Consider the following 26,755-nt stretch of genomic DNA (forward strand, 5'->3'; position numbering starts at 1 on the left):
TTATGATTTCGACTTTTGATGTCGTCTAGGATCTGTAGTAGAATTTTATGACAAATAATATTGTAGGATATTTTGACTTGTTACGATGTCTGATGTTTTAAACATATTTTTTTAAAAAAATAGTCAAAAAGATTTCTCTGTTGGCTCGTTTGGGGGTTAAAATACCGAAATAATCCTCGCCTGTTTATCTGCAATGTTGCCAAAGCCAAAATATCCCTAAAATGCACAGATTTCAAAGAATCTTAATATGAAAATTCCCAAAAAGTGTGGAAGGAGGTTGAAACTTGCCTCAATGACAATGCCGGTCTGTTCTGCTTTAATCCTCAAAGCGCATCTTGCCTAGAGAGTAAGGACTTATCGGTACTAACAAACGATATATTGATATATCCGTAGGGTCAATCTTTGACTAGAGGTCGATGCATGGATAACTGTATCTATGCCCTCTTCCCCATCTGTCAAGGGAGCCTCCCAGAAATTAGCAAAAATGCTGTCCTGACTTAGCCCAAGTGGCCCCACATCCGCAATAAACTTTTTTTATTAGATCTAGAGTCATGTCATTCCCGAATTTCCCATAAAAAATTTCTCTCTTAAGTAAAAGTTATTCTCTCTCTCTCTTCTTCTATGAGCCACTGTATAAATATAAATGACTATATGTATGTTTATCTGTAATATTGTGTATTATTGCAGTGCAAGTATGTGTTTTTCCTAGCTTAAGTTAAATAACCCCACAGAAAATTCTAAATTAAATAATTAGATTAAAATAAAAAAAAAATTAGAAAACTAAATTAAAACCATATTTTAATAAAAAAAACACCATGAATATGATGTTGTTGATGATATGAGCACCTGTTGAAATTGTTAATGAATAATTTTACAGATGTTGGCATGATAATGATGCAGACTGGAATGGTGAATCAAGGCATTACCTCAGCCATTAATCAAATGGAGGGTAGGATTTTAATAAAACACACGCACATTTGTTTGAATTAGCTACTTAAAAACATTTCTAAGCGTTTATAGCCAAAAGCTAATCAAGTTGACAATAAAATTTAAAAAACGAATTAATAAAAATTAATTAATAACTGCTAAATTTGTTTTTAACAAATTAAATTCCAACTAGTCTTCCTTTTCATAATGCCCCCCTGCTGCCCGCCCTATTTCAAATTATGCGTTCCAAATTTGAAAAAAAAAAAAATTCTAAATTGCTAACATTTTGTATGCTGCTCAAAAGAAAACAAAAAACCAAAAATAATTTATATTTTTGCTGCCTTCTACTTTCCGCTATTATTACTTCGTAATTAAAAATAATAAAATCTATTAATTTATTATTAAATCAAAACCAATTTATAATTATAAGTAACTGTAACTAAGCCCATCGTTCCAATAAATTTTATTATAATTAATTAATTGCGAGTAAAAATGCAAGCTAATACTCTATGACATACATAAATAGATATGCCTCTTGGTATTCTCTCTCCGCTAGGCTATGATAATAATTATATTAAAAGTGATATTAAACAACATAATAATGATAGTATTTTTTTCTATAAATACAAAGGAAATAGTTTAATTTATATGTATCTAAAACAAATATCTTAAATAAGAATAACAAAATAATTTGCCGCCAGCCAACCAACACCAAACGAACAAAATTTTTATACAAATAACAATATTTTTATTTATGTGTGTGTGAGTGAGTTTTAGAGGATTGATTGTCAAGTACAGTCATATGGAGGTATATGAAAAGAAGAAAAATTTCTGGGATTGATATTGGAAATTAATAAAAACTGCAAATAAAAAATTCACAGAATTCAATGGGAAAATTTAACTGAAATTGTCAAAATACCGATTAGAGCAAGGTATAATTATATGGGGCTATAAAAAATCCATGGAAAAAGTGAAGGTGAAATCATCATTCAATTCTCATATGGGGGTCTAGGGAAAGAAGGCAATTTTTAAACAGAGGGAGTAGAAGTTATTACAAATTTCAGTAATAAACTCCACAGAACTCTATAAGTAAGTTTTTTTTTTTTTCGATATCAACCATGGCAGAAAAATACAGGTAGATGCATCAACGCTTGGGACCATTGATTTGTCAAAATAATTTAAATATTTTTTCCAATATAAGTAGATTTTTAAATGTTTTCTTATAAGGCGTTATTCGGAGGTTATTATAATTCGCGTTTTTCAACAATTTTTACAAATTTAAATAATTTTTCATTCAACATTTTCACTTCCAAAATTGGTTTGACAGTTCATTACCTCAGCAGCTGTGTCGATGCGTCTACCTATATTCTTCTACGATGATATCAACACAATATCGAATGACGCTATATACAAAAATGGACAATGCCAATAATGTCGAATTTAAATGAAAAAAAAAATCAACGAGAAAGAATGGTTAAAGTTATCAGCATACCAAATTTTGAAGGAAAAATAGCTACGGGACTAAGAGATTATGAATTCAAATTCTCGGAGAATTTTATTTCAAAATCTCACTAAACTCATCAAAATATTGAATATAGGGAGGAGGTACCGTCATAGGAAGCTATGGGAAAACGTGGTCTTATACCATAAATAATCAGATTGCAACGAGAATGCACCTTCTCAGCGGATCTACGTAGACCACTAACTTCATGGTATGCAAAGTTTGGGCCAAATCGACTAGGTGGTTTACGGTACCAAAAAAATGTACTTCACATAATTTCTTTACATTCGATTTAATTTTGATGCCAACTTTGATACATTTTAAAATATTGACCCTTCGTGAAAAATGTAGCTAGAGATATGGGCTAGTCGTGGTCGTAAACAAAAATCGACTTTCGATTTTCGCCATTACTACAAGAGTCGACTTTCGATCGATCTTTCGATTTTGGGCAATAAATTAGAAATCGACTATCGATTTTGACTTTTTAAGCCAAAGTCGACTAAAATCGATTTTAATTTTAGACGTGTCAATGTGTTGTTCTGTCAAACAGATTACAGGACCGATTGTAAAAATACCAAATCAAAACTAAAAGCGCATTGATCGGTGTATATTATTCGGCTCGTATGAAAATGATAAAACTGCAAAAATCTATGATCTAAAAATTAAAAATCGACTACAAAATGTAGACCTTTGTGATTTTTACTACAGGCAAAAGTCGACTTTTACTTTTAGACTTTCAAAAAATGTCGGAAATAGCATCAAATTTTAGAATAAGTTTAGATTTTTAGATAAGTTTAGATTTGTTCGAATTGGTCACCTTTAGCACCAATTATGGCCTTCAAACGGCCAATGGAACCGCCGTCACGCTACCCGAATGTTGCTCTGCGGTATTTTGGCCCATTCCCGGCGAAGCGCTTGCTTGGGGTGATCGATGCATTGGTATTTTTTAGTGCCAACTTTGCTTTCCAAAATACTCCAGACACAATAGTCCAACGCTTTTGGTGGCCATTGTGCGCTGGAAATGAAGTGAGGAACCTCATTTTGTAACCATTCTTGGGGGGCGCTTGTTGAGTGCGATGGTGCTGAGTCCTCTTGGAATGTTCAAGGTCTGCGGCCAAAATGTTTGCATGCCCAAGACATTAATACACCCTCCAGAATATTTTCGCTATAATATTCGGCATTTATTCTGATGCCACGGTCGATTAATACGAGCGGAGAGCGACAGTCGGCTGTTACAGCGGCCCACACCATCACCATGGCCGGCGCTTGAGTTCAGGTGGCCATCCGAAGGTGCACATTTTCGGCAGCACTTTCGGCCAAGCGAAACAACTTTTTAGCTCTTTTGAGTCTATTTTCTTTCTGCTGCGGTGTAAGTTCTGGCACTTTTTGGAATTTCAATGGCTTTACCCCGAGCTCATTTTTCAATATTCCCCGAATGGAATATTGCGATATGTTCAGCTCACGAGCCATTTTTCGGCCACTGCGATGCGGTCGCTTCTTTACTTTTCCAACCATTTCTGCTGATGTTGCTGTTTTCTTCCGTCCACTTTCTTGACGTCGGACTTTTTCAAACTTTATGCAAGTTTGATAACAATTACAAAGATCGGATTAAATTGAATATTCGATACGCTGTAAATATAATTAAAAAATGTTCAACATTTTGACCGGATGCACCAAACGGAGTGGAACCGAATATTGGGATATTTAAATTTGTTTAAAATTTTCCATTTTACCTTCACTATTTATATAGAACTTATTATATTTTAATGTTTTCACCGATTATAAGGTGGGTACCATAAGAGATGGGTTAAAAGTTATCAGGAATAATGAGGTTGGTGCTATTAGTGACGTCAGCGTTCGGGATGCTGACGATTGGAGGTAAACGGGAGCTTCTGTGAATGGTCATCGGTCTGACGAGTGATAATTTACTTCCAGCTCCTCTGAGACGGCTTGGGCACTCGTGGTAAAAACGGTTGGGGGTCGTCCAGTTCGTCTTAGATGGTTCGCATTCGGCAGCTCACGGTAGCCGATGCCCAGGCCTTTACTGTTCGAAATTTCGAACACTGGTTTCTGGAAAAAAAATGAAATGAATCGAAAATTTTTCTTAGTAAATTTTTGACATCAATGGGCTCAAATTACCCTGAAAAAATAAATCTTTTCCAAAAATAAAAATTAAATCTCGGTACGAAATAGGTTAACAATTCTCTGAATCCTCTCACACACACAATAAATAAAAACAAATTATACTCAATATTTAGGTTTAAATCATTTTCTTATGATTTGTCAGTTATTATTTCTTTCGATTTGTTGTTCTCTTATTTTGTTCATTTAATTTTTGTTTCAACTTCAAATCATATTTGTAAATATAATAAAAAAAAATTTTCGTCATTCATTCTAATAATGACTCATTTAAACTCGAATTTCACCTCAATCCTCTGTAATTCATTTATTTTATTTAATGACCCTACCACCACCACCACCACCACCACCTACCTACCTCTCAACTCAACCTTACTACTACTCTCGTACTGCAAAATAAAAAAAATCAAAAAACAAACAAAATATCAACCCCAGTGGCCACGTTCAGGAAAGGCGTCCGAGCCGTACAGATGGTAGGACGTGCAAGTACGTATAAATTCCAAATATTAGTTATTTATGAATTATTGCAAAAAAAATATAACAAAACATTTTCTTTAAAACACACTTATAAAAAAATCAATATAAACCAAATACTAACACCCCAAACAACACCTAAATATGTCTATCTTTTAAAACTGTCTATTCTGTCCTTAGTCCATACACAAAGCGTACATACATACATACAAACATATGATTCATTGAATTAGAAATTTTTTGTCTAAGATTTGACATTTTCCTTGAGACTCTTTTCCACATTACGTATTTTTCTCTCTCTCTCTCTCTCTCTGTCTATCTCTCTGTATCAATCTGTCGAGTATCTAGTCTCCTTGATCATTGTTTCGAAATCATGTATACATTTCCTATAATCCAAAAATAAAAAAAAAAGAAATTGTTAATTTTCAAAATTTTCGTTTTTGTAAAACCATTCGTATGTGAATTCGTTTTTAATTTTTTAATATTTTTTTTAATTCTATTATTTGATGTGTACTGTTGTACTGTACTGTAGTAGTCTAAACTTAACTTCGTTCGTATTTTACTCCCCCAGATAAAAAAATACATAAATAAAAAAAAATATATATAATTAATTATTCTATGTGTTTTCAATTATACATACATATATACATATCTATACATAATGGAAATGATTTTGAAAATGTTGTTTGTTATAAAAATAAATCTCGTTCTTAATATAAAAAATACATAAATAATAATTGTCTATATATTTGTTTTTAATATAAATATTTTTGGTAAATTGTATTGAAAATCAAAGGATATGTTCAGTGTTGAAGTTTCTGTTTTTTTTAAATATAGTATAAAATATAGTAAAAGGACAAAATATTTTCCAATTTTTTTCTTGATAACTTTTAATATTTATGTTATATTTTTTTCCTATAAATAAATACACAAAGTGTTGTTGTTCCAATATTTTCTTCAATAGATAAAGTATGTATGTTTACATACATACAATATGTAGATTTGATAATAATTAAAAAATATAAATAATAATTATAATATACACAACATTTTTATTACATTTAAGTAAATTAAAAAAAAAAAAAAACACTTTCAATCGATCGTAACGAGATTTAAAATACAATTTGTCTAATCTTTTTTATGTGTACATATGTATGTATATATGTACATATTATTTTTACATTTATCTAAAATCATATCAGTTTCGAATTCATGTAATTTCACTTTTTCATCCGAAGACATCTAATGCGCCCACAGATAAATGAGATTTAAATTTTCAAACCAAAATCAAACTTATGTTAGTATTCTTCATTGTTAAAAATTATGCCGCTATAAATACATAAGAAAATCGGAAGCATTTCCCTCCCAATGAACCTGGAGAGTTCCTAGTGTATAATTCGCATATGCTAATTTGCAATAAGTTCGAAATATATACTACTTTCCAGAGAACGGCCCTTGTAAGCCATCATCCACATCAAATATGCCTGATGAGCCTCTTAACCAACGGTGATTAAATTAGTTAAAATTTAGTCATCAGCTGGCTTCTTCGTTAGAGAACCAAGGAGCATAGGGTGAGCAATAGAGCAATCAATCGGGATTAGGTTCTGTTCGATTAAAACATTAATCGATTTTGGGGTTTTTAATTTGTTCGATTAATCGATTAAGAGTCTTGAATTGCTCGAATAATTCGATTTATCGAATAAGTCGAACCACTCGAATAATTTCTGTTTACCTTACGTGAAAAAAAACAAGTTTAATGTTGTCGTGGAACATTTTTACAAAAAAAACATCAAAATTACATTGAAACATAAAATAATGTTTAATAAAAATAATTAGGTACATCCGAAATGACATCTATATATAACAATAAGAATTTATTTAATATATCGATTAATCGGTTTAAATTGATCGATTATTCATTATTCGAAATTTACTAATTTTTCTTAATCGAAAAATTCTTCGATTAATCGAATCGGATACTCTAGTGAGCAAATATGACCGAAATCGAACTAAGTCAACCTAAAACTCTTTTCTTCTTTCACTAAAAAGCCTACCTTTGACTTAAGTTCATAAACAACTCGTTCTACACATTCCTATCTTAAGATTGCAATACCAAGATAGGACCTGCTCTTGGGAGAAAATAATAAAATATGGTTAATGGTCGGTCAGGTCCCAGCCTTAGAGACGCTTTTGTGCCTTCTACTAATAACTTCACGCGAAAGTTTACTTAAAAGAAGTAAATTTCCCGGTATCTTTATGTACCACACTAAAATCGGAACCGGCTCTCCATGCGATATATCCATACTCTATAAATCAATTGTAGTAACTGGCATTCCGTCAGCATATGCTTTTAGTCCTTGGCCATCCTGCGTTCACATAAATCTGGGCAAGAACTTTCTTATGCAAATGTGAATTGAAAAGCCCACGATCTTCAGTAAAAAGCCAGTAGATAACCTGAATAGGAGGAATCCAAAAAGGAATCCAACTTTGCCTTCAAAATTTTGTAATCAGTACATGATTCAAATCATAGATCAGCATATCTTATCTGGTTTTAGGCTTTAATTGCATTTTGTAACACTTCATTTGTAATTCGTAACATTCCATTCTAATTTCGTATTATTTTATTTTAAATTCGAATTTTAAAATCAAATTCGAACACCGTATCACTAAAAGGTTCATCGAAAGAGCCACCTCAATGCCCACTGGGGATACATAGTCAAAAAAGTTGAGATCTAGAAATTTCGATTTGGTGTCAAACAAAAAAATTGATTTTTCGATCATTATATTATCGAAATCGATTTCCGATTTATATTTTTCAAACCAAAGTCGGATAAAGAGACATTTTGATGTGTAGTTCTGCCAAACAAATGATTAAATCGATTGTATGATTTTTAAAGGGGCATTTTTGAAAAAAAAAAAAAAAAAAATATCTAAACTAAGGGCCCTCTAATCAGTGTCTGATATTTGGCCCGTTTAATAATGGAGACTACCAAAAGTTTATGATCTCAAGATCGAAAATCGATTAAAAAAGTCGACTTTACATTAAAAGTCGTCTTCGACTTTAGTCTTTTCAACATCGTTTTATATATTATTTAAAAGTCGACTTACGTTTCCCTAACGCTCACTCAATCACAACCATGGCAAAAGAATACAGGTAGATGCATCAACGCTTAGGAGCATTGATATGTCAAAAAAATTTTAATGTTTTTTCAAATATAAATAGATTTTTATATGTTTTCTTATACTACGTCATTCGGAGGCAATTATAATTCGCGTTTTTCAACAATTTTTACAAATTTTAATAGTTTTTCATTCAACATTTTCAATTCCAAAATTGGTTTGACAGTTCATTGTCTTAGCAGCTGTGTCGACGCGTCTACCTATATTCTTCTACCATGGTCACAACTACATTAGACATCTTTTCCTGCAGATTAAAGTCTAAAATTCCGTTACGCATTCTTGATATTCTCTTTGAAATTTGGACGTGGACGTGTTTGAGACTTGGTTCATTCATTCTAGTTCAGGTGATTTGTGAAATACCACAATACAAGGCCTAAGTACCTCGATAATATAGTTAGACAATCAAGCTTACTGAGCGTCCCCTTTTATTAAAAGGAACTAGTTCCTTCTGGTTCAATTGGTTCATTTGGCGTCATTTTTAATTGAAAAGCATGCTTACTCTTTACTCCAAACATTTGGAAAGAAAGACACAAGGAAATATTGTTAAAAGTAGAGCAAAATAAATAAAAGCTAGATCTATTATTTAAAAACAACTAGTTCCTCGCTTCCTTTTAATTCATTTGCTCTTTTCAGCTTGATTTTTACATTGAAAAACAATTTTAATTAGTTTTATGCTAATAAAAATAGAAACAAAAATATTTACTCTTTTACCTTCAAACTTTTTGAAAGAATGACAAAAGGAAGTAGAATCAATGAAACGAAAAGAACGAGATCAACTAAAGGAACTAGATGAACTAAATGAACTAGTTGAAGTAGATGAACGAAAGATGTAGTTCCGATTGTTGCATTCACGGAATAGTTCCTTTGAACTAGTAACACAACTCTTCTCTATCATACAACCCAAATACGAACTGAATTGATCTGACACAACTTTCCTTGTCGTAGAGCAGGTACGAAATGCCGATACTTTACACTGGCTGTAAGGTTGTAAATGGATTGGATTTACAGATTACATGCCGATCGATCGTCATGTCCTCATTCTATAGATGAACTAAATGTGTCATGTGAACTAGTGGAACTAGATGAACGAAAGGGCTGGGTGTAGTTCCGATTCACAGAGTAGATTTTTTGAATTAATTCGTTGAACATAGCACCCAAATACGAACTTAATTGATCTGGCACAATTTTCCACGTCGTAGAGAAGGAACTTTATGCCTGTATTTCCCCCTGGCTGTAAGATCTTAAATGTCATTACACACAGCATACCTATGATTCGTCGTACATGGACCTCATCCTATAGACTTATTTGTAATATGAGTAAGGAACTCCTTTCTACCTTGGTTCAAGGTGTTTGGAAACTCTTTCTCAGACGTCTTACTCTCCTCCTTTTCTTAGGGTAAAGAGATACATGAGAGGATTTTTCATCTGGCATAAGTCATAGGATTACATTTTCAAAAAAGAAAAAAAATGTTTCTGAGATTTTTGCCTTATTAAGGTGAAGGTAATTTTTTGATGCTTATTTCATAATATTCTCTTTCGAGTTGAGCTTTTAATGCCCTAAAAAGAAGACGTTGAGTTTTAGTTCATTTTCAAACTTGTTCACCCTAATTACTTGGTTACGAAGCCAGCCGGTTACTTATGGCAGAAAAAATATCCTGTATGTATTCTCACCTTTAGTTTTAACTTATGGCGTTTATCAAGGACTTCATAATTGACATAAACAGAATTTTTTTACTTCCTTTTAAACTTAAAAACTTCTTTAATCCAGAGCCTTTTCTACATTACAGTATTTAATTGCCGCAGCAACGATTTAATATATTTTGAAAATTGGTCGAAGTCCAAAAAGTGAATACGGCCGTCACTATAGTACCCTTATAGTTCATTCTTTGTTTTATTACTTTGCAGCATAGTTTATCAAACAGTTTTCACACACACACTTACACATCTCACTCTCACACAAACACTAGTCCCCTTGACTAACACATAAAACTTTTATTATAAAAAAAACCCAAAAGTTGAAACAAAAAAATAATGTATATTTTATATTTTCTTAAATTGTATTCTATTTTTTTTAAATGTAAAAAAATATAAAACTTGTCCTGAAATCTCCTCAACAACCAAATTCATCTTCATATGTAAATACAAAAAAAAAAAAAAAAAAAATCAAAACTCAACATAAAATTTTCTCCAACCCGATGTTGTTGTTACTACTACTACTACCTCTATCTCACGTAATTTTGTTCGTAACAAACAAAAATAAATAATTAATAAAAACCCCTAAATAGAAGAAGAAGATTACTACCAGACAAGTAAGTTCCAGGATAATAACTCTTCTGATACTCATGATCTTTTCCTATGTTTTTTTTTTGTTTTTCATTTTCCCTTTGAGTTTTCTGTTTCTAAACCCCCAACCCACGACATTAATTTTAGTTTCTAGAAGAAGATTTCAGTTTTTCGTTTTCCGTAATAATTCATGTCATTTTCCATAGAGTATAAAAAATGATTTTTTTTTAAATTTTTTTTTAAATAATAATAAAAATTAAAAAATTAAGTGGTTATATAAAATATGAATTCTCATTAAATTTTTAACTATGGTGTCAAGTTTGGCTTAAACAGTAAAATAAATGTGTTTTTTTTTAATGTGAAATGCTAATTTTATCTGCAAAACGAATGCAAAATGAAATGAATTTGATTATCAAATGTCCAAGAGGTTTTAGAAAAAAAGGTCAAAAAACGAAATAAATTATATCAACTGTTTACATAGAGCAAATCTTAATTAAAGATTTATGAAGAAATAGTAAAAAAAAGAAAAAAAACTAAACATCCGGTTAATATTGCCATGGAATTTGTGGTATTCTTTGTGCTGTTCTATTTTTATTAAATTTACCGATAAATGTTAGCTAAATGGTTAGAAATAAATTAGAGAAAAGTAATGAAATTATATTTTTTCCGTAGCTGAATTTACACCTTTTCTGACTCTGAAACACACACACACAGTTTACACGAAACAAAATAGAAATCATAGGAGTTTTTTTTTTTTTTTCATTAAAACAATTTACTCACAAACCGAAAAAAACAACAATTTCCATAAAAAAAGAAAAAAGCGTTAAAAACCGCCAAACACAAAAAACAATGCAGTTGACAACACTTGTTAATCAAAAGAAGAAAAAAAAAACAATACCTAATCAACGTCAATTATTACTTGACGTATCGTACGTGTAGTGTGCATTGTGTAACGTAAGGAACGAAACGTATTGATGTTGTTAGCTGTTGTAGACGCACTGTGCTTGCTCTATTTTCTCTCTCTCTCTCTGTTTTCCCTTCTATCTTACTCTTAGTATTCTCTATGTCAGTCTGTCTGTATTTGTAAATTGTTTATAAAGTGGTTTTGTTAATAACTCCTTTTTTTCTGTATTAGTGTGAATGACAATGGAATGTAAAAACAAATGCATGTTCATATCTTTGTAGCATCTATCTTGTTTTGTATATGTAAATGATATTGCTCTCTTTTTTCCTAATTACAATTCTATACCCCTGACATTTAATCCCTGACATATATATCCCACAATTCCCAATATCCCCACAATGTTAAATTGTTTTATGGGTTATTTTTTGAGTTTATTTTCTTTTTCCTTGGTATTTTATGAATGACAATTGACAATGTTAGTTTTTTTTTTTTTTTTTTTTTTTTTTTTTTTGTGAAAACCTTATTATCTACTCGGATTATTAAAATTTTTAATAAAACAAAAAATGTTTTCAGATGTTTAAAATAAAAAATGTTACAAAAATTTATTCAAACATTCAAGGAAAATAAAAATGGCTAAATGTCAAAGGTTAAATCGCTAAATTTACATTAAATCAAAGAAAATGACAATCTAAATAACTCATTTTACAAAAATCATTTTTGGTGTGAATAAGGCTTAACTGACTCTCTTTTCTTTTTTAAAAAATATATGTTTTGTTTTTATCAAAACAGTTCAGAGGTAAATCTTCACTTATTACCAATATTTTGCAAATGCATAATTTGCACTTTCAGGGAATTCTAAAAGAAAATAATATTTGTGCTATTTATAACATAAAAAAAAAACAAAATACAGAAAACAGAGAAAAAAATAACCTAGTCAAGTAAAACCTAAACTTCAATATTGCACTGAGTTGTTTACATATTGCACGATCTCTTTTTCTCTGTCAGGTGTCGATGGTAATATGCTGCGTTTTGAGTTTCGATAACAATATGTTGCGTAAATTCAAAAATAACAAGTGAAAAAGCAGTAAGTTCGGCCCGGCCGAATACTCTTTGAATATCCTCTAACATTAGGAAAGAATTTGTAAATTTTCAAAAAAATAACAAAATAATAATAGAATTCGTTATAAATTTTGTTAAAATCTTAAAAATGCCGTAAATAGGGAGTTACTGTTATTATGGGGTCTATACGAAGACGTGGACCTGCAATTTTATCATATCATTTTAACAATTCCGGTGTATAATGTCGCTAAAAATCATCAAAATACCGAATATAGGGAGGTTTCGTTATATGGAGGCTATACAAAGACGTGGACCTGCACGGTCATTTTTTGTCACAGGCTGTAGTATCCATTATGAACTACAAATACGAAATTTGAGACAATTCCGATAAATAATATCACTGATATGATGAAAATACCAAATAAAGGAAGTTACGTTATATGTGGGCTTTACGAAGACGTGGACCTGCAGAGACAATTTTCAGGTTGTAGTACTCCCCACGAATTTCAAATACGAAATTTCGAATGATTCCGGTGAATAATGTCGCTAAAATCATCAAAAAACTGAATATTGGGATGTACCGTTATATGTGGACTATACGAAGACCAGGACCTTCATAGACAATTTTCTGTCATAGTTACCCATTAGTAACTTCAAATACGAAATTCCGGTCTATAATATATCTAATAGCATAAAAATACTGAATATTGGGAGGTACCGTTATAAAGGGGCTATACGAAGACGTGGACCTGCATAAGTATTTTTTTTTTTTTTGTCATAGGATTTAGTTTATATTAAGAACTTCAAGTTCCATATTTTAAATATTTCCCGTGAAAAGTGTGACAGAAATCATCAAAGAACCGAATATCTGGAGATATGGGGACTATACCAAATCTTGGATCTTTCTATATTTCTTGGATATTTCTTACACAATGGGAACACACGTTGCGATCTTGCATCAAATTCGGGTTATAGTTGTGAATAAAACACCCCAACAAATCAATACAGTTATAATGGAGTTATACGAAAACTTGGATCTTTAGTCCTAACACACATCTGAGTAAAATTTTATCAACCTTATTCATATCGTTCGGAGGCTAGAGTGATTTCCAGACAGGCGGACGGACATATCTAAATTGTCCAGTACATTAAAATTTACCTATCAGCGCGAACTATTGAATATCAAATCACACCAGCAAGTTACAATCTTAATCGTCCTGTAATGATCATATGTTTTTTTCGCATATGGTAATTGTCACTTTGACTGAAAGTCCTCTGAGAGAGTCAAATTCTACCCTTGAAACTCGAAACTGAGCCTGAAAAGATTCCATCGCGAGAAGCAGTGAAACATGACCTTAACTGATGAAAGAATTTTAGCCGGTTTTACATCCTCAAGAAATTGAAACAGCAGTTTTTATGTTTTAATTTTGTTAAAAAATCTATGGAAAATATTTAAAACTATGCTGAAAAGAGAAACCAGAAAAGGAAAGATAATGAGGAGTTTTTATTAATATATAACTACGAATTTAAAAAAGATCTGTAAACAAGAAAAAAGAAAAACAAGTAATAAAAGGTTAAATTTATATTTTGAGGATTTACAAACGAAATGACACACTTAATACAACCTCCATACTATGGTGAAGGGTATGAAAAAATATTTGAAGCTTTTGTAATTGTTTTCGACATTTTTACAGTCTTGCTGCTCTGGAACAGACAAAATACCGTCTGAAATAATTAATAATTTAATATTCTCCTCTATACCTCAAAGATATGCATGTGTCATTCGGAATAAAGGATAAACAACGAATTAAATTTGCGACTCAAAATATTTTAGGGAATTTTTATATTTTTTAATTTAATTCCTTGAATTTGAAATTTTCAACAATAAATATTTAAATAAATAAAAGAACAAAAAATATATAATTTTAAAAGATGCTCAGAGGGTTCATAAGTTTTGAATGACACTGTATTTTACAGAAATCTCTAGAAAGTAGGTTCGCCCGAGTTTTGTAATAAATGAAACACATATACTTTCTCAAGATCAATGTAAATTAATTTTCCAAAATTTAATTTATCAATTTGAACTCCAAATTAGAACAAGCTAAGCTAATAGAAATCGATTTAAATTCTTACAACAAAATATCTACTTACTTTGGAAGAGATGAGATGACAAATAATGCGAGTATTACAATCAATAAAGCAATATTATTAGAAATACACAATTTAAAGTAATTAATAATTAAATTATGCCAAAGGAAGTAATTGATAATTTATTCGAATACAGTGGAGGACAAAATTATCCTATGTGCTTAACTTCTGCTACAAATTTGCAATGTAAACATACTATTACAGCACATTGAGATTACTGAATCCACTCGTTTTAAAATGGCAATGCCATAGCGTATACGTCACGTAAATCGTGGATATTATTTCACGTATACGCTACGGAATTGACATTTTAAAACGAGTGGATTCTGTAATCTCAATGTGCTGTAATAGTATGTTTTCACTGAGATCGGGTGGATTTCGCATGGTAGATGAATATAGGTAGACGCGTCGACACAGCTGCTGGGACAATGAACTGTCAAACCAATTTTGGAATTGAAAATGTTGAATGAAAAATTATTTAAATTTGTAAAAATTGTTGAATAACGCGAATTATAATACCTCCGAATGACGTAGTATAAGAAAACATATGAAATCTTCATAATAATGCATTTTAACAGGTTATCACCTGATCGGCTGTAATAAAAATAATAAAAAGAGAGTGTCTACTTTTCGTATCATTAAATTCCCTTATCAGGGTATTAATATTGGCCGTAAATTAAATGAATTAAACTTCCATAACCATAAGAAAACAAAAAAAAAAAAAAAAAAAAAAATAACACTGTCAATTGTCTACCCCTTCTACTTCTCTTTTCGTAATTTCTTGATTTTATTTATTTTTATTTCAATATTTTCTCAACGAAAAACCTCCAATTTTGTTTTCAATTTTTCCGTTTTTTCTAACTAATTCCCATTACTTAAAAACAAAATATCTATAAAAAGTTTACAACTAAAATTAAATCTACATTTTTTTCTTTACGAACTCTTCCAAATGAACAAAAAAAATTGTAACGAAACAAAAACAAAATAATGAAAAAAAAACAACGAATTAAATATGACCCGTTTATTGTGGAAACGTGAAATAATGACAACAGATGATCACCATCCTGCACCCACATTTACACCACCGGAACTACCGAAAAGGGTGCATGTGCGTCGATCAATATCGGGTAAAAAAACAATAAAATAAAATTTTTCTCTTGTGTTTTTTTTTTTTAATTTAAAAAGACATTGTTTTTTTAGACATTTCCAAAAAAAAGCAACAACAACAACAATGCATTTTTTTCTTAATTCTTGCATAAAATGACAGAAAAAAAATAATAAGAATTAGGTTTAAAATATTTTTATGTGAATTTTGAATTTTTTTGAAATTTCTCTCAAAACTTTTTTCGTGTTTGGTTTCAAATTTTCTTTTTAGGTTGGCTTTTTATGGATTATTTTTCTTAAAAAAAAATGTTTTAGGTTGTAGTCAAATTTAAGTTATAAGTTCCATACCAATTCCGCTTTTCATAATTTTTATTTTGAAATAAAATTTAAAAAACCAAAATCCTGTATCTAATGAAAATAAATCTATAAATACTATACTCTCTCTCTATATATATGTATTTTATAAATATATAAATACTTTCTTCCAATGTATCAGAATTTCTACATGTGTATTTTTTGGAGAGCATGATGTGAAATTTTATTTGAAAAAAAAAAATAAAAAATACATACCCATACTCTTTGAAATAAAGTTATTGTGAGCCATAAAAGAAACATAGTTAAATTAGTAAAATAAAAACAAAAAAAATATTGAAATGAAAAATTTAATAAAAAAAAATATAATAATAATAATAAATAAATATTTAAATAAATAAATAAATTAAAAAATAAGTTTCAGAAATATTATGTAATTATTATACAGGGTGAAATAAAAAAACTGCAACAAAGTCAAACGCCATAATTTTTACATTTTTTTTTTTTTTTTAATTTTATTGAATGAAAGCAAAAGCTGTCGGAAATAGCATCAAATTCTCGGAATAAGTTTAGATTTGTTCGAATTGGTCAGCTTTGGCACGAATTATGGCCTTCAAACGGCCAATTAAAGCGACACACGCTGCCCGAATGTTGCTCTGTTGCTCGGTATTTTAATTCATTCCCGGCGAAGCGCTTGCTTGAGGTCATCGACGACACTTTGGTATTTTTTATCGCTAACCTTGCTTTCCAAAATACTCCAGACACAATAGGCCAACGGATTGGTATCCGGAGATTTTCGTGGCCATTGTGCTCTGGAAATGAAACGAGGAACCTTAATTTTATAACTATTCTTGGGTGGCGCGTGCTGAGTGCGATGGTGCTGAGTCCTGTTGGAATGTCCAAGGTCTGCGGCCAAAATGTTTGCGTGACCAAGGTTTTAATACACCCTCCGGAATATTTTCGCATTAATATTCGGCATTTATTCTGATGCCACGGTCGATTAATACGAGCGGAGAGCGGCCATCGGCTGTTATGGCGGCCCACATCATCACCATGGCCAGCGCTTGAGTTCTGGTGACCAACCGAAGGTGCACATTTTCAGCTGATCTCTTTGGCAAGTAAACACGATCATTTTGTTTGTTTACAAACTGCTGGACAACGAAAGTTTCCTCCTCGGTGAAACCCAAATTCGGCAGTTCACCACTTTCGTCCTAGCTAAGTAACTCTTTAGCTCTTTTGAGTCTATTTTCTTTCTGTTGCGGTGTAAGTTCTTGCTCTTTTTGGAATTTCAACGGCTCTATCCCGAGCTCATTTGTTCAATATTTGCCGAATGGAATATTGCGATATGTTCAGCTCACGAGCCTTTTTTCGGCCACTGCGACGTGGGTTTCGATCAAGTCGCTTCTTTACTTTTCGAAGCATTTCTGCTGAAGTTGCGGTGTAAGTTCTTGCACTTTTTGGAATTTCAAGGGCTTTACCCGGAGCTAATTTTTTTAATATTTGCCGAATGGAATATTGCGATATGTTCAGCTCAGGAGCCTTTTTTCGGCACTGCGACGTGGGTTTCGATCAAGTCGCTTCTTTATTTTCGAACAATTTCTGCTGATGTTGCTGTTTTCTTCTTTCCACTTCCTTACGAGACACAAAAGATTTATTCACATTTAAATGCTGGAGTGCCCTAACGATAGCCACCTGTAGTTTCCCAGCCAAATATAAAGAAATCACACTATCACGCCTGAATTCCACCTCGAATAAATTTTTTTTCTGGAAAATTCTCACCAAAATGCTTTTGTGCGCTTGTAAAAAATATAATGAGCTGTCACTGGAATAATTTTAATAGCTGGCTTAGAAATGACAGCAGTCTGAAGTTGGTTGCAGTTTTTTCACCTCACCCTGTACAGTATTACATAATTATTTTATAATATTGTATAACATTCCTAATTCTCTAAAGAATTTTTTTTCTCACTTTTCTGGCTTGCAAAAATACCCAATAATGTGTTCATATGTTTTTTTAGTTAATTCCATTTTCCACTCCCAATGTTTTATACAATATTTTGCTAATTCTATGTAAAGAGTTGTTATTTACAAATACGAATCAAATTTAAAAAAAAATACCCCCAGCAAAAAAAAAACGAACGAAATTAAAATCAGTTTTTATGTATTTTGAAAATTATTTGCATTTATATGGCTTGTGTTTTACGTTACTTTCAAAATTATGGTTATTATTAATTTAATTAATATTATTATTTGTATTTTTCCTTTAGTTGTTACAAAATTCAAAGCTATCCTCTTATATTCTAATTCTAACCCGAAAAAAATATTAACAGTCCTATTTAAGAACGAAAAAGAAAATGAAAGAAAAAACTCTAATTCTAACACTTGACTCAACTAATAGTTATTCTCCAATTTATAGTAGTGGTGGTGATGGTTGTGCTCTCTGAACTCTCATACTCTGCTACTGTCAGTCAAAGCTAATTACCTGCCAACCATCCCTGCTATTTCCTATAAACTCTTAACTCTGAGAATCCAACGCCTCTAACACAAGACAAGAAAATGTTTAAAAAAAATAAACTACCTTTCAACAGCTTATCCTATATTCCTTTGTCTTAAACATTAGTTTATTAATATTATTCTTAAAATTCGAATATTTTTTGGCTATTTTTTATTAACAAATTCTCTTTTGTACAAAAATGTCTTTCTCTCTCTCTCTCGCTCAACTATTTGGCGTAAAGGTGATATAACAAGAGATCGTGAAGATATGAATCGTAAGTATAAATTCAAAATTTTATATACCTTGTGAGAGCAGTTTGATGTTGGTCATGAGAAAGGAGAGAGTGAATTCACCATTCCAAAATAAAAAGAGAAACGAAATTCAAAAAAACAAGAAAAAACAAAATGCCGCAAGGAAATTTTTCGAATTCATAAAAGGCTTTTATAGATAAACTTGTTCAGCAAATTATGCAAAAATGCTTTGGTAAGCTGTTTTATCAGGTTGCGATACATTAATACTTTTGAAGACGTTCAAATTATGTTGACATCATTGCCAGGCATCCATGCTCAGGCCACTTAAAAACGTTGTAATCAGAGAGTAACAAAATTGGGAGAACATAAATGTGCGACTCTCTGCCTAGGTCTTGGAAAAGACTTGGAGAATTATAGAATTTTTTAAAAAAGGTACCAGGCCTTGGAGAATTCTAATTTTTTTTTAAAAAAATCAGGAATTGGAGAATTCTAGTTTTTTTTTTAAAAAAAAATCAGGACTTGGAGAATTCTAGAATTTTTTTTTAAATTCAGGCCTTGGTGAATTTAAATACACGGCTTTGGGTCTTGGAGAAATCTAGAAAAAAAATCTTAAAACATCAACGTCTTTGGCCCTTGGATGAGTTTAAAAATAGTTTATAAAAATCCAGGCCATGGAGAAATCCAAAATTTCAAAAAAAAATCCTTGGAGAAGTTTAGAAATTTTCATTAAAAAAATCCAGGCTTTGGAGAAGTCTGGATTTTTTTAAGGCCTTTGTGAAGTCTTGAATTTTTTTTAAACCAAGCCTTGAAAAGTTTTAGAATTTTTTTTTAAATCCAGTCCTTGGAGACGTCTAGAATTTAAAAAATAGGCCTTGGAGAAGTCTGTAATGTTTTTTAAAGGCCTTGGAGAAGTCTGGAATGTTTATTTAAAGTCCATGGAGAAGTGAAGATTTGTTTTTTAATCCTGGCCTTGGAGAATTGTAGAAATTGTTTTAACAAATCCAGGCTTGGATAGGTTACAATTTTTTTTTACAAATCCAGGCCTTAGATAGCTTAATTTTTTTCCAGGGCATGGAGAATCCTGGATTTTTTAAAGAAATCCAGGCCTTGGATAGGTCTAGATTTTTTTTAAGAAATCCAGGCATTGGAGAAGTCTAGAATGTTTTTTTAAGAAATCCAGGCTTTGGAGAAGTCTAGAATGTTTTTTTAAGAAATCCAGGCATTGGAGAACTCTAGAATGTTTTTTAAGAAATCCTGGCCTTGGAGAAGCCTAGAATTTTCTAGAATGTCTTGCCTTGGTGAAATCTTGAAAAAAATCTTTAAAAAAATCGACGCCTTGGTGAAGTCTAGAAAAAAATCTTTAAAAAAATCGACGCCTTCGTGAAGTCTAGAAAAAAATCTTTAAAAAATCCACGCCTTGGTGAAATCTTGAAAAAAACGACGCCTTGGTGAAATCTTGAAAAAATACGACGCCTTGGTGAAATCTTGAAAAAAATCGACGCCTTGGTGAAGTCTAGAAAAAAATCTTTAAAAAAATCCATGCCTTGGTGAAGTTTGTAAAAAAAAATCTTTAAAAATCCACGCCTTGGTGAAGTTTGGAAAAAAAAATCTTTAAAAAAAATCCACGCCTTGGTGAAGTTTGGAAAAAAAATCTTTAAAAAAATCCATGCCTTGGTGAAGTTTGTAAAAAAAAATCTTTAAAAATCCACGCCTTGGTGAAGTTTGGAAAAAAAATCTTTAAAAAAAAATCCACGCCTTGGTGAAGTTTGGAAAAAAAATCTTTAAAAAATCCACGCCTTGGTGAAGTTTAGAAAAAAAATCCACGCCTTGGTGAAGTTTAGAAAAAAAATCCACACCTTGCTGAAGTTTAGAAAGAAAATCTTTAAAAAATCCACGCCTTGGTGGAGTCTAGAAAAATTCTTTAAAAAATCCACGTCTAAAAATCTTTTTTAAAAATCCACGTTTGGACAAAAAATTCTTTAAAAATCCACGTGTGGGCAAAAAATTCTTTAAAAAATCCACGTCTGGACAAACAAAATTCTTTAAAAAAAAACAAGTTTAGACAAAAAATTCTTTAAAAAATCCATGTCTGGACAAAAAAATCTTTAAAAACTCCTCGTCTGGAATAAAATTCTTTAAAAATCCAGATATAAAAAAAAAACTTGAAAAAATTAATATTGTACAGTTTTAACCCTAACAAAACTGCCGACATATACTTTATTGCAAATCCAATATCATTTAAATGTTTTCGATTTTTTTCACTAACGCTTTAACAACTTGATGTACTATTTTTATAATTAAAATATTTTTAACAATATTTGTGTGCTATAATCAATTGGCAATTTAAAAAGTGCTTTAATATTCGCCGCTATATTAATTATAACATCTGGTGGTGGTGTGGAGAATTTATTTGGGGTATATTCGACTATTGATTCTCATAGGTCCCGAGAGCACGGGATGGGTCAAGGTAGCTCATCAGTAAAAATATAATAAAACATGACCGAATTATAGTCAAATTAAAAGATTTCAAATAAATATTAAAAAAAATAAGGCCAAAATTAATGGCGTTTCAAATTTGGGAATTGCTTTTAAAAATCATATCCAGAAATAAATTATGACAATAGATTCCAGCTGTTCTCTTTTCTAGATTTATATATAGCTTAAATTGTTTTACATACCCGGTAACGACCTAAATTCCCTTTCTTTTGCTGAAGTATACTCGCGGGGTCTAGGATCCGCCCCAGAAATGTATAAAGTGACCGAGAGAGTCAAAACACAAGTTGTTTGTGTTTAAAGCAAATAATTTTAGTTTATTTCAAATTGATTGGGGTTTCCTCAAATTAAACAGCTCTTTGAAGAATATGTGTAGAGTTAGAATATGCATTCGTCTCAACCCAGCGAGCATCAAACTGCTTTCTCCATATGTATCTGAAGAATTAACTTTTCTTGAATCTAATAATAAATTCTTCCTCTTTTCCTTAGTTTTAAATCGTCACAATCGACGGCCGAACGGTTCAACCAGCCTGGCACCCGGCAACGGCACAACGGGCCTGCATCCATCGGGGACGGTGAAACAAGTGAATAAAGTTAAACCAACTGTAAATAGACAACAATTAGAGGGTCAGGTTATGTCACCCTCACAATATAATCGGTGAGTATGGGAAGAAACCCAAAAAGAACCAATCAAGGTCATCACTTTTATGATTATTCAAAATATGTACACTGGTGGCCAAAACTAAAGCAACTGCAATTACAAGGAGAATGAATGCCCTGTAACTTTTTCAAATATTAAGAAAATGATAAAGTTTTTCTTGTTATAAATTAGGTACTTTATTCACTTTTTAAAAACCTAAAACATAAAACCAAAATTCATTTTTATATAAAAAATAATGTTTGGTAAAGTCAATTAACCCGATTTTGGCTTGGACAAAACAAAAGCAACTCTGTTGTACATTCATATAACCGCTGCAATTTCAGTTGTTTTTACTGTTATATTTATCGCTTTTTGCTTCCTTCTATAATTTCGCTTGTCATAAATCCTTTTTGAGAAGTTTTTTACAACAGTATGTGGTTTTCTTTTCGTTTTTTAAGTACTGCCCAAAAAAAATTTAAAAGTGGCTAAAAGCAAATACAGTACCTGAATAAAACAGCAAATTATCAGTGACTATCAAAACAACATATTACAGAAAATGATTTCCGAGAAATATTTCATAAATATTTATGTGATTTCATAATTATTTCTGTATACAAAGTCGGTTTTTTGAAACTGGATCAGTAGTAACAGTCTATAACGGATGAAGGCCGTGAAAAACTTCAGCCCGTACTGATCCACAAATTGTGAGACAAATAAAAAACAACTATTTAAGAGTTCAACTGGATTGGTGAGAGAGCAATCATTGGATATAAGCTCCAGATCAGTGCGTAGACGAGTAGTGGCAGCTGGTCTGCATGCCCGTAAGACATCAAAAAACCATTTATATCTGAAAAAATCAAAAAGGCTTTCGGAAACGATAATATTAAGTGGAATCAAGCTCAATGGAAAAACCATTATTTCTGGGATGAGTCTACGTTTAATATTAAAGGCTCAGAGGTGAAAAATTTTACGGTGAGAAGACCAAAAAATGAAGGACTCAAGCCGCAGTGTTGCAAAGGTACAGTAAAGCATGAGGGAGGGTCAAAAATGGCGTGGCGCTGTTTTTCTTTCTATGGACTTGGTCCTATCCATAAAATAAAGGAAGTTGTGGATCCGTTTGTTTACAAAGATGTGTTGGACATCACGTTGTTCCCTTACGCTGAGTAAAATATTCGGCTGATTTGGGTGTTTCAGCATGACAATGATCCCAAACTTGTATCAAAACTTGTCAAATATTGATTGCGGGAATCAAAAATTCATGTTTTGTTATGGCCGGCACAATTACCTGACCTAAACTCCTTAGAAAACCTTTGGAGTATCGTAGATAGGAAGATCAAGAGAGATTCGGAAATAAATAAGCACAACATTTTCTAAAGAATTCGGGGTGCCTGGGAAAGCACACCCAAGGATCAAATTGAGCGTGTTATAGGTTCAATGCCTCGTAGGTGTGCAGCTGCTATCGAAAATAATGGTTATGCTATCGACTACTAGCCAAAATTTAATTATTTTAAAATAAAAAATCAAAAGTTGCTTTAGTTTTGACCAAGCAAAAATTGGGTCATTTTAGTTTTCCACATATTATTTTTCGTTCAAAATTATTTTTGTATTTTTATTTTTAGTTTCTTAAAAGTGAATTAAACCCCTCATTTAAAAGTGAAAAAATAATTACGATTTGTTTATTTTTGTAAAAGTTACAGGACATTTATTGTCTTTGCGATTTAAGTTGCTTTAGTTTTGGCCACCAGTGTATGTCTGTTATTTCCTGTTCTTTAACAAAAAATGTCTAGAGAAACACTCTGTTTTTAATTAAAAAAAAATACATATAAAGGTCAAATAACAAAAACACAAAGCAAGAAATTAAATCAAAAATAATTTGCCAATGTAAAATAAACCAAAAAACGAAATAATAGCACCAAAAAATGTATAAAAAAACCAAAAGAAAAAAAACCAACCAAAAAACAAAAACGCTTAAATGTTATTTTCCTTTTTTTCTCTCTATTATTTGTTATTCTCTATATGAACAATGTGATTTGTTAGTCAGTCCTCTGTTCAAACAAAAACCAACCAACCAACCAACAAAAAAACGTAACAAATTTACAAAAAAAAAAAAAATAATAAGTAAATAAAAAAGTCCAATTAAATTGGTGGCAATCCTTTCATCACCACTGTACACGTCTCACATTCTTATAAATAATGTCATCAGTCTCTCTCTCTCTCTAACAACAAAACAAACCAATGAAAAAAAATACAAAGCAAAACTAATACTCAACCAAAAAGAACACAAACAAGCCCAATTTAGAAAGAGCGAATGTTTTTTTCTCGATTGACTTCTAATAGAGAATTGTTTTTTTCTTACACCCCCCACCCCCAACCCTTTACAACTTAAATTTCCACCCACTGAGATGAGAAATTTAAATTTATTTTTTATTGTAAAATACTTTTTAGTTATCGATTTTATTTGTATCGTTATTTTGTTTTTATAATTATGTTTTTGTAACATTTTATCATTGAATGGAACCATATGAAAGAACGGATATATGTCAAAGCTCAATAAGCATTGCAGAAAGTAATGCCATGTTTATGTTAGAATGTTTTAATGTTTTATGTTTTGTAGGGATAACCAACTTTAAAATGAGTTATTTGAAGTATAGATAATAGATATGACAATTATAATCCAAATCCGGATTATTTATAAAATGAAAATTGTTTATATATGTTTTAAGTAACCTGACCTTGTATTCTTTATACGGCCATAATACATGACTGGCTCAAGGGATTAGCCCTGATAATTGATCGCTCGAAAATAAATGTAATGTTTGTTTCACGTAGTCATTTCGGTGTGATTGGTCAATTATCACGACCAATCACACTGAAATGACAACATGAAACAAGCAATCAATTATTATTTTCGAGCAATCAATTATCAGGGCTAATCCCTTGAGCCAGTTAAGTATTATGGCCGTATAAAGAATACAAGGTCAGGTTACTTAAAAATAAAAGACCCAGAATATATTTAGAAGAATAAACGGTGAAGTGTTGTGAAATATACATTTATCCATGGTACAATAAAAAGGTATAGCAGAGCTACCAGCTGGTTACATTTTTATATCATCCACCTTGAAACGGAGGGTATATTAACTTTGCCAATCCATTTGTAGTATCCCTAAATATTCGTCGTAGACCCCATAAAGTATATACAGGGTGAGATAAAAAAAAACTGCAAGAAAGCCAAACATCATAATTTTAAATTTTATTGAATGAAAGCAAAAAATGTCGGAAACAGTATCAACGTTTAGAATAAATTTAGATTTGTGAGAATTGGTCACCTTTGGCACGAATTATGGCCTTCAAACGGCCAATGAAACCGTCACACGCTGCCCGAATGTTGCTCTACGGTATTTTGGCCCATTCCCGGCGAATGGCTTGCTTGAGGTGATCGACACATTGGTATTTTTAATGCCAACCTTGCTTTCCAAAATACTCCAGACACAATAGTCCAACGAATTGGTAACCGGAGATTTTGGTGGCCATTGTGCGCTGGAAATTAAGCGATGCCGATGTTGCTGTTTTCTTCCGTCACTTCCTTGACGTCGGGCTACGCTACCGAGCGATGGTTCGAGACACAAATGATTTATTCACATGTAAATGCTGGAGTGCTCTAACGATAGCCACTTTTGGTTTTCCAGCCAAAAATCACACTATCACGCTTGAATTCCGTCACGAATAACTTTTTTCTGGAAGATTCTCACCAAAATGCTTTTGCACGCTTGTAAACAATATAATAAGCTGTCACTGAAATAATTTTAAACAGCTGTCGGACGAGTGACTTTGAGATGACAGCAGTCTGAAGTTGGTTGCAGTTTTTTCATCTCACCCTGTAGGACGAACGACTCGTGGAAAATTGGGAACTATGATGTCGGGTTGTTCTCGATTGGTATGCAGATGGTTGGTATGGAGTATAATAAGCCTACGATTCGTAGGTAACCGTCGTGGGTCAACGTCATAAATTGAAATGTGAGCAAGACCAGGACTTACGATGTTTGTGTTCGGGTGACACTGCCATTTGGTATGGGTGACGATTTGAAGGTAATCGGGAACTTGTGGATGGTCGCCAAATGTTGATTGGTGCGGGAGATCAGGAATTGGGGTGCTTATGTTCGGGATGTTGAAAATATGAAGGTGATACTTATGGTAGTTTGGTTAATTTTAACCAGGAATTAAGATGTTTATTTTCGCTGACGTCGGCGTCTGCGATATTGACGGTACGGGAACTTCATTGGTTGGAATATTAATGTCAAGATCTTCGAAGATGGGTTAATAATAGTTAGAGCCTGGCAGTTCACTATAAGGATACTCGGGAGAACATGTCCAATTCGTCTTAGGTTGTTCGGGTTCCGTAGCTCACAGGTGGTGTGTTCGAGGTAATTGGGAATTTCATTGTTTGGGATATTGATGTCAAGATCTTCGAACACGGGTTGGGAACTCGTGGTATAAACGTTAGGGGACAGCAGTTCACTGTAAGGATACCCGGGAGAACATGTCTAATTCGTCTTAGGTCGTTCGGGTTCCGAAGCTCACCGGTGGTTTATTCGGAAACTGCTGTCCAGATCTTCTAAAATGGATCGGAGTTCATTCCATTTCGACAACTCGCTATGGGTATGTTCGGCAGTCGATATCTAGGCCTTCACAGATTGATAAGAACTTGTTCGGGTTTGGCAGTTCAATGTGGGTATTTTCGGTTTCAGCTCCTACGGAAGAGCGAGTTCAAGCTCGTGTGGTACAGCGAACCGAAGCTCCTACGGAACAGCAATCCGTAGCTTTTGCGGACCGGAGAACCAATACTCCCGCG

The 26,755-nt window shown here is 32.0% G+C and overlaps 1 protein-coding gene across 34 annotated transcripts in view; it reads left to right on the forward strand.

Annotated features, from left to right (window-relative positions):
- Window positions 1–26,755, forward strand: part of LOC101896394 (calcium-activated potassium channel slowpoke) — a 200,434-nt gene that overhangs the window by 157,794 nt on the left and 15,885 nt on the right. For 11 of the 34 annotated variants that reach the window (XM_020036250.2, XM_059125402.1, XM_020036248.2 and 8 more), the window contains 4 exons: window positions 878–949; window positions 15,668–15,742; window positions 18,764–18,796; window positions 21,756–21,924. In XM_020036250.2, the coding sequence (XP_019891809.1) occupies window positions 878–949; window positions 15,668–15,742; window positions 18,764–18,796; window positions 21,756–21,924 (349 nt within the window). Of the gene's footprint in view, window positions 1–877; window positions 950–5,002; window positions 5,054–15,667; window positions 15,743–18,763; window positions 18,797–21,755; window positions 21,925–26,755 lie in introns of all 34 variants that reach the window. The other 23 variants (XM_011293618.3, XM_011293616.3, XM_011293617.3 and 20 more) reach the window with 5 other exon arrangements.

This window comes from Musca domestica, unplaced genomic scaffold (assembly GCF_030504385.1).
Source record: "Musca domestica strain aabys unplaced genomic scaffold, Musca_domestica.polishedcontigs.V.1.1 33, whole genome shotgun sequence".
In the NCBI taxonomy this organism is placed as follows: Eukaryota; Metazoa; Arthropoda; class Insecta; order Diptera; family Muscidae; genus Musca; species Musca domestica.